Raw genomic sequence first — 18,314 nt, forward strand, 5'->3', positions numbered from 1 at the left:
ATACATATGGGATATATGATGATAAGTGGATGATACAAATAAGGGCAAATTACAGAAACATTATATTTTGGGCAATTTTGCGATTTAACCACTTCTACTTTATTTTTTTCCAATCAAACCATTTAAGTTTTAGACATATTTCCAAATTTAACAACTTGACCTTATATAACATGTCAAAATGGTTAATTTGGAGAATTAGAATGGTTAACTTGGAAAAAAGTCTCAACTTTTATGGTTTGATTGGAAAGGATAAAGTATCATGGTGTAATGACAATAATTGACCAAAATATACTCTGTTTTATTTTTTGTAATTTGCCCTGTAAAGATAAGATGATGAGGTAAATGGATAGAGACCTGAAGCTTCTCAAAAGAGATCTCATTTGGTGTTTTATCAAGTTCATCACGTGCAATACCCATAAAAGAAACCAAGACATCATCCTGTAACTCAATCAAATCAAATATCAAACACATTGCATACTGCATAGCATATACACTTTCTCCATACAGGTTTAGAATTTTCAACCTCCCTTTCTATCTTTACAGTATTCTCTTCCCCAAAAACATTTTTTTTGCCAAAGCAAACCAAACACCACTAACTGAATGTTATGTTCCTCTTGCATGAAAACAGAAAAACAAAACCACCGCTTTGGCAATGGAAGCATATAATCAATTACATACAATTTACATCATGTTTATTGATGGCGGGGGGCAACCAGCTCCTCATGTAACCTACTGAACACTAATTTAACAGGGATACAAGCAACTGCTGTGGGCAATGACTCTGGTTTCATCATCATCATCATCATCATCATCATCCCTATCCCTTGTTCACCTTCTGCTTTCAAATCCATATTGTGCTGCTGTTGCTGCTGTTGGGTCCCGCCTATTGATGATAACGTCCTTATTTTCTGACTGCTGCAAGATGAGGTGGTCCTCCTTTGTGGCTTTTTTGGTGCAGCCCACTTTCTTCCCTTGCTGTTGCTGCGAGTAACACTTGCTTTTCCATCTTCATCATAATACTCCTGAAACTGAAAGGAGGCCACCGCCTCTTCTTCTTCTTCTTCTTCTTCTTCTTCTTCTTCTAATGTTGATAAAAATTGAGGCGGCCGTGCAAGTGCAACCCCCCGACACTTGGCGGTCCTCCTGGCGGTCCTCCATGGTTGAAGCGGCGCACTTGTGTCACCACCACCTAATAATAATAATGATTCCATTTGGAACATATCATCAGATGAACCATCTTCCAGGGCTTCTACTGGAATAGGGTGACCCACTATGGCCTTGTCATTCAATTTGCTCATCAGGGAAATCATGGGCACGTGTTCTCTCTGATAACTTGATTGCACTCCTACTTCAACATCAATCAACATCCGGGTCCCATGCCTCCTCACATCATCGTCGTCATCATCATTATCATCGTCATCGTCATCGTATATTTGGTACTCACCTGAGTATGAGTATGAGTATGAGTATCCCTTCAAACAACAAGGGTAAGGATCAGGATCATCATCCCAACTCATCATGTCTAGCAAGCCTCCACTAGCTTTGCTTCTCAAACTTAAACTTGTGTCAATTCCATTGAAACCCGTCATCCAGTGGCTGGAATTTGTAGCTACCTTTCTCTTCCTCAAACTGCGACTATTCCTTTTTCCCTTCAGCTGCCATTTGGAGACTGTTGCTACGGAATCATCAGGAACTCCTCCTGACTCATCATCACTCATGCTCTCCTCATGTACCCCTTGCCTTCCAAATGCCTTTGGTATGAATTCAACATCTTCAGCTTCATCTAAACCACAAATCAAAATAATAATAACAAAAAGTTCAGACAAAAACCAATAAGAGAGAGAGAGAGAGAGAGAGAGAGAGAGAGGAACAGTTACAAACAAGTGCAACCAGAAAACTAAGCAGGAGGGACTCGATACAATTCAAACAGTAATATGAATAACACTTGCAAGCAGCCATTGGGCCTCACAAATTTAAATGTCACAACACAAAAATACAAACAAGTACTTATACTAAACACATATTTGAGAATAACTATCTTTCGATATTAATGTAAATACTTGACAATCGATACATTTTTCAATTGAACAGTCTTCGGGATTCATAATGGGTTTTTATGGCTTTTGGGCAGAAAAATCCCCCTGCTACATTGCTAAACATCATGAACATGGTGTTTCAGTTGCAAATAAGGATGTGTTTTTTGCTTTTTTATGACATTGGGATTTATTCAAAGAGCTGTAGAGAAGCATAGGGAGGATCTAGACTCAATCCTACTATGTCTGGTGGGTATAGTTGCAAAGAAGAGTAAATGTGTAATTATTATGCAATCGTTGGCACGCTGGATCAATGTAAAGTCCAGGGTGTGAATGAACACAAATTAATGCATGCAACAGCTTTGAGAAGCAAAAGCCAACGTTCACAACAACAATGGAATTAATTATGTGTCCATGGGCCAACTGAGAGTTTCAAACCACTAAGCATATGACATTGGCAAATCGAAAAACAATGACATTATCCAGAAGAAAAACAATAAAATATGAACCTGAAAGTGCAGCCATTGCGTCATATGTGTCCGACATCAGAGATTCAGTGCCAGAAGAATCAGTTTCAGTGTCTTCATTAGATTCAGTAGTGTTTTCTTCACTCAATGCAACAGGGAAGGACTCGTCCCTTTTCTCAAACTTGGGTGCTGAATTTTCCACTTGGTCAGGGATAGCTTCTCTAGTGTCACCTGGATCATTGCCACCCACTGCACGGTGTACAACTTTTCTCTGCTCCTCCCCTCCATCAGTCTTTGGCTGCAAGGGGTGAGTGTGGTCATGGTGGGGCAGTTTTGCACTACTCAGGAGTACCTGAACAAGAGGACGATGTCTGTCACGCCTCTTACCAACTGATTCCTCCGTATTCCCCTCTTGTGACCTTTTCCTTTTTTTCTCCAACAACTTTTTACTACCGACAATAACCGTATTTTCTGGTGTAAGGACATCTGAAGCATGCCTATGGGAACCATTTGAAGCAGCCAAGGAAGAGAGTTTATGCTTGAAAAGAATAGGACGTACAGGTACATCATCTACATTCAGGTGACTCCTTGACTGAAAGGAAAGACCCTTTCTTTTGTCATCAAGAGACAGATCCACATGTTTACCACTGTCACGTGATAATTCTGGAGTTATAGTTGTGTCTTTTCCTAGTAACTTGGTATTATTAGATTGGACACCTGGTTTCCCATATTTCTTTTCCAGCACTTGCTTCTCAAGCTCAAGTGCATGAAGGATAGCATCTTCCCTGCGTGCATATTTCTCTCTTTTCTTTGGAGGCATCCCCTGTGAAGCTTCCGCCCTCTCGATGCAGTCATCAAACTCACCACAGCGGAAAGGTTTAACTCGCTTCGACTTCTCTAGGTTGTACCAATCCCTGTTCATTGTCAAATAAAGCTTATTAGGTGCAAGAACATCAACTGAACAAAAAGAAAATTTCACTCCTCAGTTTTTTCCTTCCAAGGCTGGCTGGCAGATAACCAGAATGATTATAAATAATATGTCAAAACCTATAGTGACTGATAGCTTTATACAAATGTATTGAGGTTTACTTACACAAGAAGAACTAAGAATTAGTAGTTGATTCAGTACTTTTAATAAAAGAATAAGTTTTACAGGTCTAGGGGCTTTTATGTCATTTTAGTCTTGTATCTGTTGCAAAAGTATAGATAGACCTGAAGTTAGTTAGAAGGTAGCTTTTGATTGTTTGGGAATTCATTTCCTGATTTGTAATCATTCAGCGATAACCAAATCTATCGTGCCCTAATTCGTGAGTATCAGGTCTAGATTGTAACATGTTATCAGGCTCCACCGTCCATGGTTACATAAAACCAAGGAAGCTGAAGCTGTCTTCAGAAACGTAATAGAAGCAATGAACGATGAGAGGTCAAATAGCCGAGGTAGTTAGGCTATGATGGGTGAAAGCATCAGCCGCTATAAGAATTTAGGAACTTAGAGTGACATTTATCACATATATGAATGACATTCACAATGATTTCAATGATCTTCATCTATGCTGTTAGAAACTTAGGATCTGTGTTTAAGTTGTTTTAAGTTTTAACAAAAACTGACAATGGATTTTGCTAGCTGCTACCAGACAAAGCACTTCAAATGTTGATCAACTTTTGGTGGCTTGATATGCGATGGACAAAGACAGGGAACATAGTTCCTACTTCCTAATTCCTATAAAAGTAAGCAGAAGCTGACAAACTGCTTTGGAAGTGTACACACCATGATCCATGTGGTGTAACTGGAAAAAAAAAAAAACAAAACAAAACAAAAAAAACATCTTTTGTCCTGAATCTTCCTATATCAACTTATCCCAAATCCCACATAACAATATCCTTGGACACTCAAGTATACACCACCTCCTAGAATTTAGCTCACATAAAGTACAAATTATTTACGTCCGGTTGATCAACACATGAGTGCAGACAATGAGTAAGGATTTATTAATCATAAAACAAGTAGTAAAGAACCAAGTCAGTAATCAAGCTTCACTTACCAATCAATGACGATTGCAAGCTTAGCACAAACAAAATTGTGTTTTAACGATTGTAATCATTTATTTAATCAACTAAAGGATAGGTAATAGTATTATTGGTAGAATAAGCATCTACCTTCTCCATAATATAATCATTATGTACAAAGAGATGTAAGCTCCAAGAAGAACTATTAGATGATTTAATCATATTTGAGTTTTTTTTAACAAATCCAAGTCATTTACAACTGTTCGAAGCAATCACCTTATGTGAGCTGAGCTAAGTAGCTATGTGATATCAAGTGTGTGTTCAACAGGTTCGAATGTGAGAAACAAAAAAATGACATTAACCCAATCATTCTTTTTTACTTCCTCAACAAATGAATACCGCACCAGTTGTCTTTGTTCTTTCAGCAATTCAGCAAATATACACGAGATACAGAAAGCATAAGAATGAAATCGAGGAAGTGAATTAGAGGACTTACACACTGGCATCTTCCCTCCCAAGAAGTTTGACAGGAGTTCCAGATCGGGGAGACATGAGAGGAGAAGCAGAGAGCTCATCGGGGCCCAGGATCTTACCCGGCCACCACGACCCATTCCGCCTCCGAACCCAAACGATGGTCCCAACACCACAATCAACCATGCCTGTTTCTGCGTCAGAGCTCTCCATCTCTTCCTTCCCTTTAAAAAAATTATTTTCTTCCCTATTCTATACAGAATAATGTATATATAGTGTAGTTTTTAAACTCTTCAACTGATTGTAAACCTAAAACAAATTGCTTATTCACTTCGATACCAATAAAACAACGGAGAGATTAAAGTTCGCCTCCAGAGAAGAAGAAGAGAGAAAAATGTTGATATGGATAAAGGATCCAAAGACGGCCACATTTGGAAGATTCACAGAGGGGATGTGTTTTAGGATTAGGGCTTCCATTCAAATTAGGGAAAATTTCAGAGGGGTTTTTTGGAAACAGAATTCGCATTAGATCAACAGATGCGTGATTCAATTTCTCTTTTTGCAAGCTCTTGGATGTGCATGCGTCCTTGTCTGTGCGGAGGTAGAATGAGACTCGTTGGGGTCGACTCGCTGATTCAACTGAGAGGAGTTAGGCGTTAATTATTGTTTTTTCAAAGTTAAGGGTTCACAATGTGCACCTCTATTCTCTTATGACGTGAAAAAAGTTGGGCATAATTGAGTTTGGACTTTGGTTCAGCTAGTTAGTTTAGGACCTTCACAAGAGTCGAGCTAGGAATTAGGATGCCCCCAATCCGGCAACATGGTTTGAGCGGATATCCGCCGCGTCTGATTTAAAAATGAAAGTATTACGGTAGATTAACAATTGACGAAATGAATGCATTAAGAAAGAAGGTGTCGAATCTTGGAGAATAGGTATTGTTGCTGGAACAACCTTTATTACTGCGTATTTCATTTCTAGAAATCTAAAGTTGGCAAGAGAAATATTTAACAACGCTCCTTTTAATACTCGAGATATAATTTGCTACAATGCCATGATAACAGCCTGTGCTCATAATGAAGATTGTAATGCTGCTATTGAGCTCTTTCGTGACATGAAAAGAAACAATTTTCAGCCGGATAACTACACCTACACAAGCATGTTATCGGGGTTGTCTCTTATAGCTGAGCACGAATTACATTGTCAGCAGCTACACTCTGAAATTGTGAAGTCTGGAACCGGGTTTGTCACATCGGTTGTAAACTCCCTTATTTCTCTTTATATCAGGTGTTCTTCTTCACCTTTCGTAACACCTTCTTTATTAATGGATGCTGCACAAAAACTGTTTGATGAAATGCCACATAAAGACGAGTTATCATGGACTACAATAATCACAGGGTATATAAGAAATGACGATTTACACGGTGCAAGCCAAGTCTTTTATGGTATGAACAATGAAAAGCAAGTAGTGGCATGGAATGCAATGATTTCCGGATACATGCATAAAGGGTTTGTTTCTGAATCATTAGAAATGTCAAAAAAGATGAATCTTTTAGGAATCAAGTTTGATGCATTCACTTATACAAGTATCCTTAGTGCTTGTGCCAATGCTAAATTGTTTCTCCATGGAAAACAAATACACGCATACATGATCAGAACTGTAATAAACCCATCTCACCACTTTCTATATAGTGTCAACAATGCGTTGATTACATTATACTGGAAATGTGGTAAAACAGATGATGCAAGAAAGATTTTCGATAGGATGCCAATAAGAGATCTTATTTCATGGAACAACATTCTATCTGCTTACGTTGATGTAGGCCGAATCGAAGAAGCCCGATTGGTATTTACCAAAATGCCCGAAAAAAACCACGTGACATGGAGTGTGATGATATCAGGATTTGCCCAAAACGGATCAAGAGAAGAGGGTTTGAAGTTTTTCAACCAAATGAAATCTACCGAATGTCAACCATGTGATTATTCATTAGCAGGCGCGATTAAATCATGTGCAGCTATCAAATCATTAAACCATGGACGCCAGCTCCATGTTCAACTTGTCCAATTCGGGTTTGAATTGATCCTTTCTTCTTCCATTTCTTTAATCATAATGTACACATGATGTGGGGTCCTTCAAGATTCACAATATGTATTCCTTACAATGCCATGTTTATATTCGGTGTCTTGGAACGTGATGATTACAGCTTTCGGGCAACACGAACATTGTAACATCCATAAAATTTGAGCCAATTTAAAACTTTTTCAACCAATTAAAAACCATTAATTATTACAAAGTGTTTTCAAAATATTTTCATGTCAGAGTATCCCATAAATCAAAAATCATAAAATATGAGGAGTTGTACGATCACGCCTTCGCCTTCCCGCGATCATCTGATGTACCTGAAACCAAAATTGAAACTGTAATCTCGAAGCTTAGTGAGTTCCCCCAAAATACCCATACACACAACAATATACATATAATCACAAACAACATACTATGGGTCCAGTCAACCATCAGGTTGGAATACCCCATGCCCTCAATCATTAGGTTGGAATGCCAACATACTATAGGTCCAATCATCCTCGGGATGGAATACCCCAGACCCACAACCATCGGGTTGGAATGCCCACATACTAGGAGTCCAATCATCCTCGGGATGGAATACTCACGACCCACAACCATCGGGTTGGAATGCCCAGGTCTGTTGGCTCTCGTACAAAGCAGATAAGCCTCAACCACCAATCAAACATGTGCACATATATCAGATAATCATATAACAGTCGATAGACAGACAAATCGATCTAACGGATCATAACAGCATAATAACATCCTATCTACCAGGATACTAATAGGATGGATTTTTGAGAAAGAGGTTATTTGTGATTTATTAATATATTATAGGAATAATATATAATTGGGAAATCAAATTATTTAATTTGTATTGATTAAGAATTAATTTGGAATTAATTTAGTGATCAAAAGAGACTGATTAAATTTACAGGGACTGATTAGGTAAATCAGTGATACTTATAGTTTGGGCTAATGATCTATGTCGATTAGGGATGGGCTAAACCTATATGAGAGTCCATCAAGGTTTAGTCCAAAGGGCCTATGAATTGTGAAGAGTCATGGTGAATTAGGGTTTAAATGTAAGAGACCCTAGAAATTCCACACTATAAATGTAACCCCTAACTCGTTAAAATCGGCCAATGCATTCCAAGGTGAAGCCCTAGCCGATTTTGTGCTTCATAACCTCTCTCTCACAAGCCTCCATTTGCTTTTGGTGTTTGTAACTTATTAGAGGTATCACACTTGAGATACTAAGCTCTTGAAATGCCAAGAACTACAAGCTACAACTAAGAGGTATTCGTCTAACTAGTTTTTATGTTGTATATCTCCGATTGCATGCTAGCTAGGGTATGTGCTTTGGATAAAATGAAATTGCATGTATAACTTGGATAAAATGAAATTACATGTATAACTTGAGAAAACTTAGATCCAAAGCATTAGGGTTGTATGTGCACCATAGGGATGTTATAATGCTCAAAACTCATTAGTGGTATCAAAGGCTATGGTGTTTTATGTTATATTTATGCATTGGTTAATTGTTCAAAGCAAAAGGAAATTGTTTTTTGGAATCTGCCTGATGACTACGACGTGGTCAAAGTTACCACGACGTGGTGTCTCTTCAGTTGGCACATTTTCAGGTTTTTGGCCACGAATTGGATTGGGATCATTACCACAAATTGTTTTGTGTCATAAAATTCGATTTTTCTGATATGGTAGTGAATATCCTCATCCAATTAAAAGACAATTTGATTATATGATAAGCTAATTATTTGTATTATTTGATTTGAATTGCCTTGCTATATGAGTTGAACTAAGTCAAATTAGTAAGAGATAAAATTATATGATTATTTTATTAGTTTAAAATTTGATCTAAAAGATTTTGAAGAGTTTCAAAATTTGTCTTCAAGTTTTGAAATTTGAAAAGTCTTAATTATGAAACATTAAATTCTAAACTCTAGAGTTTTAAAAGTCTAAAATTCAATAATTTGATCTAAGAGATTTTGAAGAGTTTCAAAATTTTCCTTCAAGTTTTGGAATTTGAAAAGTCTTAATTATGAAACATTAAATTCTAAACTCTAGAATTTTAAAAGTCTAAAATTCAACTCTTATATTATTATAATATTAAAAGCTTAATATATATATATATATATATATATATATATATATATATATATATATATATATATATATAAAAGACAATCTTATCGTTAGTAGGTCTCATTCACGAAGTTGGTCTATAAGGGGTATAAGGAAATCTTCCTATTCTAATAAAATAATATTAGGGATGAGCAAAAGGACCGAACCGGCCCGAACCGGATCGGAACCGGGAACCGGCTTCGGCCAAAATCAAGAACCGAACCGGCCCGGCGGTTCTACCGGTTCCGGTTCCACCGGTTCCCGGTTCCTACCGGTTCTTGTCGTGTCTTCAAATGTTGAAACCGGTCCTCGAAAAATAGCATCATACGGTTCCGGTTCTATCGGTTTTTGCCAGTTCTACCGGTTCCGGTTATATCGGTTCCGGTTCCTACCGGTTCCCGGTTCCAAAAATCCACAAAAATAACGTCCCGGTCCCGGCCCGACCGGTTCCATCGGGTTCCGGTTTCGGTGTCGGTTCCGGTTCCGGCCGGTTCCCCGGTCCATATGCTCATCCCTAAATAATATATTTAATCTCATATTGACAAGTGTCATACAATTAGAACTCCTCATTAATATTATATTTTAATGTTATATATCGCTTATCATGTCACTTGTCAACCTATTAATTATCAATTTCAAATTTCAAATTTTAAATTTTCACTCTAATTAGATTAAATTAAAATTGATCATGCATTTCAAATTTCAAATTTTAAATTTTCCCACTCTAATTATATTAAATTAATAATTGATTTTTCATTTTAAATTTCAAATTTTAATTTTCTCACTCTATTTATATTATATTAATAACATTAAATTGAAAAATAAAATAAAATTAATACATACTATAAGATGATATAACTTCACGTATTTATTTAAATCAATGATTATAATTTTATATAACTAAAAAAATATCTCTCAAGTAATAATTTATTTAAAATATCAATTAATAATTTTGATTTTTTGATATGAAAATTTAATTAATTTTATAACCGTGGTTCTCACGGGTTATAAACTAGTTGCCTATAAAATGGCGATTGAATGGGTGTCCACTCTTACCCATCGCTTCCATGACTGGTGGAGGGTTGTTAGCCGATCGGGTTGGATAAGACATTAGTTCTCATTAAAAGCTATAATGATAATTATAAAAGTAACTAAATGTTTTTCATAAATTCTCAATCTTAGTTACTTTAGGAAAAATGTGAAAATTGGGCTATTCCATGAAATTGCACTTTGCACCTTGCCAAGTCGTTAGTGGAGCGTGTGTGGTTAACCAGCACACTAATGTGGGCTAACAAGGGTGGAAAAAGGTAGCTCAAGAATTGTCATAGATCAATGGAACGTGTGTGGTTTACCGGCACATTGATTAGGTGGTAAATGACTCGACAGTGCCAAACAAATTTGCATGGTTATTCACACCTTGTTTGTGATCCTCGGTATCCCAGTCACAAAATTGAAGGACATAATCGAGATTTAAACATGTCATTGAAAAGTTCAATGAATCTCAAAGAACTAGGAATTTCATAAAACTTAATTCTTTAAAATTTTAGTTTTGGGTGGTGAAATTGGTAAATCGTCATTTTCCTACCTTCAAATATTTTGCAATTGGATTACGGCATCCATCTTCCAAATTGTGAAATATTGTGTTGGGTCCTAGCCTTAATATGTCATTTGGGTGTTATATTAAGGAATTTCTATCTAATAAAACTTGTCTTTTCTTTTCAAATGTCTGCTTCAAACAATGCTTCGAACTCAAATGCTTTTGGCTCTTTCTCCCTCGTGAACCTATGTGGGAGGGTCATTTTCAATGGGTCGAATTTCAATGACTGGATTCGAAACATTCACATGGTCATTCGCTACGAGGAAAAGGAATATGTCCTCGACAAAGAGCTAAAGGAGATTGATGAAGGAACTGCTACTCCTGAGCAACTGGCTGAGTATAATGTTCATGAGAAGGACGCGACAAAGGTGTCGTGCATCTTGCTAGCCACTATGAATTCTGAGCTTCAGAAATCCTATGAGGACTTCTGGCCTTTCGAGATGCACCAAGACTTGATGGAAAGGTACCATCAGAGTGTCCGACAAGATATGTATGAAATCATTGCCTCCATGATAATGATGGGTTTTGGTCCTAAGAACATCCTATGTGCTTATACAAAACCTAATGCTTGGATCTAGGTTTCTCTATTGAACATGCAAGTTATCCAAGACTATAAACCCTAATTCTAGCATACAAGTAATCATATTAACATAAGAATAGGTTTAAGATGTTACCTTGATTGTTATGTAGTAATAACAATCCCAAATCTCCTTGTATTGACTTTAGAAAGCCTAGAGTCACAAATGTCACTCCTCTAATGGTTCACAAACACCATAAGCAAGAGGATGAAGAGGAGAGAGGATGGAGGCTACCCTAAAACGTGTGTAACCCTAGAATGAAGCTTCACCACGTTTTTGGGTCATAAGGGTCTTATATATAGTGAGGCTATTAGGGTTATCTAACAAGGAAACCCTAATTTGGATGCTTAAGCCCTAAGTAACCCATGGATTCCTTTTTCTTAAGGGCTTGGACGATTTCCTTATGGGCTTCCCCATAGAATTCGTCCACTCCTTATTTTAAGGCAATCCATGGCCCAAATTGCAATTATCTTATAATTACAATTTCAGTCCCTTAAGTTTAATTAATCTCTTTTAGTCACAAAACTAATTACCAATTAATTATTGACTAATATTAATTAAACAATATGATTTCTCCTTTAATATATTATTCCCATAATATATTAATAAATCATATTTAATCCTTTCTCTCCATAATTCATCCTATCAAGTTGCTTTGGTGAAGGCAACCCAAAAGGACCATGCACCATCGGGTCAAGTACATACCAAAATAGTTATGGACTTAGACACTAATCCAACAGTCTCCCACTTGGATAAGTCTAACAACTATTATGTGTATGACTTCAGATCCTGATCTGCAATCGTAGCTTTCCAAAGCCGTTGTCAACTCTGATCCTATCAAATACGCGTGTCCTTAGATAAGGGATCATATATTCCTCCATTCTAGATATCGTATGAGACATGATTTCTAATCATTCTCTTCGTACTATTTCTCGATTCCCGATTTATGACGACTGACTAATTGAACAAATCAAATTAGCCCTAGCTCGGCTGAGCATTTACGTTTGTCATCACTAAATCATCGAGGGGCCCAAAGATATCGCTTTTATCCTACTTTGGATAAAAGGAACGGATAAACTTTGATACAATGCTTGCTTGCACTTACTCACCGAATCACACACAACAATATGTTTTATAACACCAAGTTACTAGTGCATTTACATATTATCAATGTGCAACCGATTTGAAAGATACAACTCACACATCTCGGTTTCAAGAATATAAGATGTTATCGTCTCACCAATCACTCGTGATCCAATTCATGGAGTGATCCAAGTGAGCGTGGGTTTGATCCAATGCTCAAATTCATATTCATAAGCACTCACGAACGTTGCAGCAAACATTTGCTTATGTCTAATACTCTTTTAGACATTCCACACACCAATTCATGACAATATTCTTTCGTATCTACTTCCAACATATGAACGACTCTGGCCCGTTTGAATAATTTGACTGTTCTTAACCAATTAAATTATTTTGGAAGTCAAAACATGCAAAGTGAAACACAAGAATAATACTAATCCCATATGGCCTCAAACCTTTGAGTATAAATAAAACACATTTTCTTTATCACCATATCGATTACTCATTATTTGTCGTTTCGGGTAATCAAGTTCTTACTTGAATTATTACACTTGTCCTATGCTCTTAGCATGCACACAATGTTTACCTATGGTTCTTACTTTGTGAAATAGACCAAATTGAGCACATTTCCAATCATTCTCATTTCACAACCCCAAATCCTTTTTCATAAGTGAAAGAATATCAAATTCTTGCTACTTATAGAATATGCTAGATTCTAACATTTTATGCAATGATCCTTTCGTAATATCACTGCACCAAAGTCACAAAGACTATTGCCAATGAGATTACAAAGTCCTCTATCGGAGATTGTTACAATACAATTCCTTAGATATGATGTCTCTCACTCAAAGTACATTCCTTTGAACATCCTTTTGCATAAAAGTTTCTAATCTAGTCATAGATTTTTTTTTAATATTCAATTCCCAATATGGACATGCTTCCATATTTTCCATATGACAACTCATTCTTAATAGAATCTTATCTATTCGTAATAAAGTCGATATGGTCCATCCAATATGGAAACATTTCCATATTTTCCATATGACAACTTATCCTTAATAGAATCTTTTCTATTCATAATAATGTCGATATGGTCCATTCAATACCATGCTTCCAACTACTCACAAGCAACCAATCCTCGTCGAACTTCGGATTGTCCTTTGATAGTTGTTTAATTATTTTAGTCAAAACCGATTCTAGTCCCTTTTCCCTCTAAATGCGCTAGACATTTGGAAAATTTTAGAATGGTCAAACATTAAAGCATTTGCAATCGATCCTATACCCGAAGCGTATGGGACACGATGCATAATGTTTTATTTGCTATGTTCTCAAAAATCGAATAGTGAAGAGGAATGCCGTAATCATAATCGAAATTTTAAGAACACACTATGTACCTTTGACTAAATTTTATTAACATTCCACAACCTAAGCCTTTAGATTTGAAATGAAGCATAATATTCTCTCCCTTAATTATAGCAAAACAACTTTACAACCCTTTCGACTTTGCAAGGTATAACTCTTGTTTTCTATAATTAATATTGCAAACTTGCAATACGTTCCTTAATAATCATACAATCATAACATTTATGCTCCCACTATCATGATGATTATTATAAAACATAACACTTATGCTCCCACTAGCTTCGACATGTATTCATAAACATCTTAACTTTCAGAAAAACAATACCTATTGAATTTCTTAAGTCCATGTTTCTAATACTTAATGCTTTGATAATCTTTTACCAAGGCCTCTTAAACTTATACACATTTGCCTTAGATAGCTTATATGTGTGTCTAAACAATTAAGACTAATTGCCAAACCTCACAATTCAAATCATGGAAAGGGATACCGTAACCATGATCGAATTCGAGAATGCAATTTTACAATCACTATCTTCTTAAAATCTTTCTTAGTGAAAGCATTTCCTCACAATCATTTTCATGAAGGAGGAAATATTATGACACTTAGATTTAAACGGTGTATTTGTTCCTATCCATGTGAATTTGTCAAAACCAAAGTTTACGACAAATTCAAACTCATATGGATCAAACTTTCTTAATCTCGATTTCTTGCCTTATGGTAGCACAGCTGCCCACCACGTCTTCCAAGTAGTTAAGCAGCTCACCATTTCCTATCAATGTACTTTTCATTGATTAAGGTGCCTTGCCTTTTATGCGTTCAAAATGAGAACTCATAAAACTCACATGCATAATTAACTCAATTGGAATGGCACAGAAACAAAATAATGTCAACACGATAGGTTGTAAACCTCAACTCGTGTGCTAGTGATGATCGATAAGGTCTATCTTGATTTGTTCTTGAAACCTTTCAAGACCAATAAGACTCCCACTTACTCCTTGACATATAAGATTCTCTTGTCAATAACCATTTCTTGACAAACAAATATTCAAGAGTTAGTGTAGTTTTTATCAAAACACTTCATAAATTGGTTCGATTTGGTCTTTGTCTTATCCAAGACATCACAACTTTCCACATTTGATGAATGTTATAAACCTTCTTAATACATTTCACTCATTGTCACAATCTTAACTCTAAGACTTGTCTTGGAATGAAGTATGATTGACTTCTTGATTTAACCATTTCTTCAATTCTTGATTCCTCTTCTTAGACATACAATTGTACTAAGACTCACTTAGAGGATCAATTAAGATATGGTTATTAATCATTAAGACCTATCATAATAAAAGGTACTCTCCCTTCTTCGTAGAATGGAGAAACTTTTATCTTTCTGCCTACTTGATTCTTCTTATTCGTTCTGCTATTGATTTAAACTTTTTCAATCAATTTAGAATTACACTTAATCTTATAAGTATAATCATATTTACTAAACCTTTAGTAAATCATGACGAATGTCTTTGTTACTCTTGTGATGAACTTGACCAACACACAACTTTGTGTACTCGATCTCCTAGTCCTTCACTTGACACTTTGTCAATGAATTAGTCTAATTTTCAAATATGAAATTTCTCATTCATCGTGCAACCAAGTTGCATGATTCCAAGTTTCTGTCCAATTGAAACTTGGGCGATGAGAAACTCTCCCTATTTGGTAAATTCTCGACATTTCCACAAACAACATAATTAAGAATCAACTCCATTATTGCTAACAATAGAAACATTTTAACATCAATTTTCATACAGGCCATTGCAAGGATAAATAAATAAATAAAATTTAAAATCAAAATTTATTTTATTACGGAAAAATTTGTCCTTACAATGCAATTCATTGAAAAACTATGCTAATACATCTTTCTTAGCAATCTAATTCTAACTCTAAGTAGTAGGTCAAGAATCTAATCTTCGAGAAATGCGATCGAAATCCATTCCTTCACGGTTAGATTATGCTCACTTCTTCCATTAAGCTTCCTTTCTTTTCTTCGATCCTACAAAACATCAATTGCAATCTTATCACATTATGTATTAAGAATCTAGAATAGAAGCTTAAAAGAGTTAGTTAATGGATTTTACCTATATTAGAGCCATACGTTTCGACTCTCCCATCTCTTAGATCTCTTAGATAAATTGGGCAGCTTCGTCTCCAATGCCCTTTCTCTTGGCAATAAAAGCAAATTGACTCTTTTGGAACATGACATGGAACTACTTCAGACATTGCCTTTCTCTTATGATCAAACTTTTCGATCATAGCATGTCTTTCGTTGCCATTTTCTATATCCATAGAGGTCTTGAAGGCAGATTCACCAATCAACTTTGCTTTTCTATTGCACCAAACCATTGCTGATTCAGCAGCAATAAGCATATAGGTGAGATCTATGAGGGTCACGTCGCGGTTCATCATATAGTACTCTATTACGAACTCACTATATGAGTTAGGAAGTGACTGAAGAACCCAATCAACAGCCATCTCCTCACAGACAACGGATCCCAACATTCTTAACCTATCAATGTGTGACTTCATCCCTAGGACGTGTGCACACACCGGCTTTCCTTCTTTATGTTTACTTGCCAAAAGGGCTTAAGTGATCTTGAACTTTTCAAGCCTTCGAACTTGTGGGTTAGGGAGAATAATTGGAGGAGGTAGAGGAAGTGAAGCATGATTTCTTGTTCCTCGATCGAATCGTGGAATATCATCTTCATGTGGAATGCTTGTTCCATGGGATTTGGGAATACCATAGTTGTCGAACTTTGACATCTACAAAACGGGAGAAAATGAATTCAAGTTATTTGATTGATTGAGTCCTTAGTAAATCACCCAAATGAGATACTAAGGCTAGGACCCAACACAATATTCTACAACTCGGGAGAGGGATACCGTAACCCAAATTGCAGAACATTTGAAGGTAAGTGAATGACGATTCACTAATTTCCACCATGAAAAACGAAAAAGAAATTTAAGTTTTAAATCTATGAAAACTCCTAGATCCTATGAGATTCATTGAACACAGTGACTGGGATGTCGAGGATCAGAAAGCGGGTGTGAATAACCATGCAAACTTACATGTTGCCCCCACATGTTACAGTCACCTATTCGATGTGCCAGTAAACCACACACGCTCCACCGAACTATGACAAACATTGAGTCACCCTTTGCTACCTTTGATTAGAACCATTTAGTGTGCCGGTAAACCACACACGCTCCACTAACGTCTTTGCAAGGGCACAAAGTGTAATTTCATGGAATTGCATCAATTCACTTTTGCCTAAGTAATTAAGATTGGGAATTTTATGAAAACATTTAGTTACTTTTGTAATTCATTATACTTATAATGGAAGGTTTTCGTCCTATCCTACCCGTTCGGCTAACGACCCTCCACTAGTCAAGAGTGCGGTGGGTAAGAGTGGATACCCATTTAATCGCCATTTTATAGGCAATTTCCTTAAACACCCCTTATAGACCAACTTCGTGAATGAGGCCTACTAACGGTAAGACTGACTTTTACTCATACATATATATAATGTTAGACTTTTAATGTTATATATAGTATAGGGTGTATTTTACACTTTTAAAATATTAGGTGGTCAAATTTAACAATTATACTTTTAATTCAATTAAATTGTAAACCTAAACTTTTATGGATTTATTAAACCTCTTTTAATTATACACCTTAATTAATTAATAAAACCATAAGGGTGTGATTTGAACTTTTCAAAACAATACTAGGGTTTTAGAATTTAACATTCCTAATTAAACTTTTAATCAACTTTTAAATTCCAAAACTTGAGGGAAAGTTTTGAAACATTTCAAAACATTAGGGTTTAAAATTTAAATATACATCAAAATTAAACAATTAATCAAAATTTAAATTCCAAAACTTGAGGGCAAGTTTTGAAACTTTTTTCAAAACATTAGGGTTTTAACTATTTAAATTTCAAAACAACAAAACTTTTGGGTTCAAATTTAAACTATAAAACCTAAAGGGGAAAATATGAAACTTTTCATAACACAAGTATCAAATAACAAATAATCTAAATTAACATTTAATCACATAATTATCCATATTTGATTTATTTAATGATTTCTTGCAAAACAATTTACCAATTTAATCAAAATAATTAATCAATTATCACATAAGTAAACAAATATTTTATTAATTGATAAATATCTTCAATTAGATCAAGAATATAGTCAAATATATTATAAAATCGGATTTATATTGATCTAATATGATAAGGCAACTATCCTTAAGCAAAAACAGCAAGAAATCCCGGTTTTCCTTCCATCTGACGAGCCGACTCGCCTAGTCAGGCATGGACTCGTCGAGTCAGCATGGACTCGGCGAGTTCATCTATGGACTCGGCGAGTCCAGCCTCCAAAACCACAAAAATCAAATTTTTCAATCATACAATGCATCAATACAATAGAAACCAGTCTAGGCTCTGATACCACTGATGGG

At 35.8% G+C, this 18,314-nt stretch overlaps 1 protein-coding gene and 1 pseudogene across 1 annotated transcript; one reads left to right on the plus strand and one right to left on the minus strand.

Annotated features, from left to right (window-relative positions):
- Positions 1-441: 441 nt before the first annotated feature.
- Positions 442-5,650, minus strand: LOC111881000 (uncharacterized protein At1g51745). The gene is made up of 3 exons (XM_023877403.3): positions 5,004-5,650; positions 2,543-3,414; positions 442-1,783 (listed from the first exon to the last, which is right to left on the minus strand). Exons 1-3 carry the CDS (start codon positions 5,189-5,191, stop codon positions 693-695), a joined length of 2,151 nt encoding a protein of 716 aa, XP_023733171.1. The 5' UTR covers positions 5,192-5,650; the 3' UTR covers positions 442-692.
- Positions 5,651-5,835: 185 nt separating this feature from the next.
- On the plus strand, positions 5,836-7,221 carry LOC111880993 (pentatricopeptide repeat-containing protein At1g25360-like; annotated as a pseudogene).
- The last annotated feature ends 11,093 nt before the right edge of the window (positions 7,222-18,314 follow it).

Source organism: Lactuca sativa, chromosome 6 (genome assembly GCF_002870075.4).
Source record: "Lactuca sativa cultivar Salinas chromosome 6, Lsat_Salinas_v11, whole genome shotgun sequence".
Classification (NCBI taxonomy): domain Eukaryota; kingdom Viridiplantae; phylum Streptophyta; class Magnoliopsida; order Asterales; family Asteraceae; genus Lactuca; species Lactuca sativa.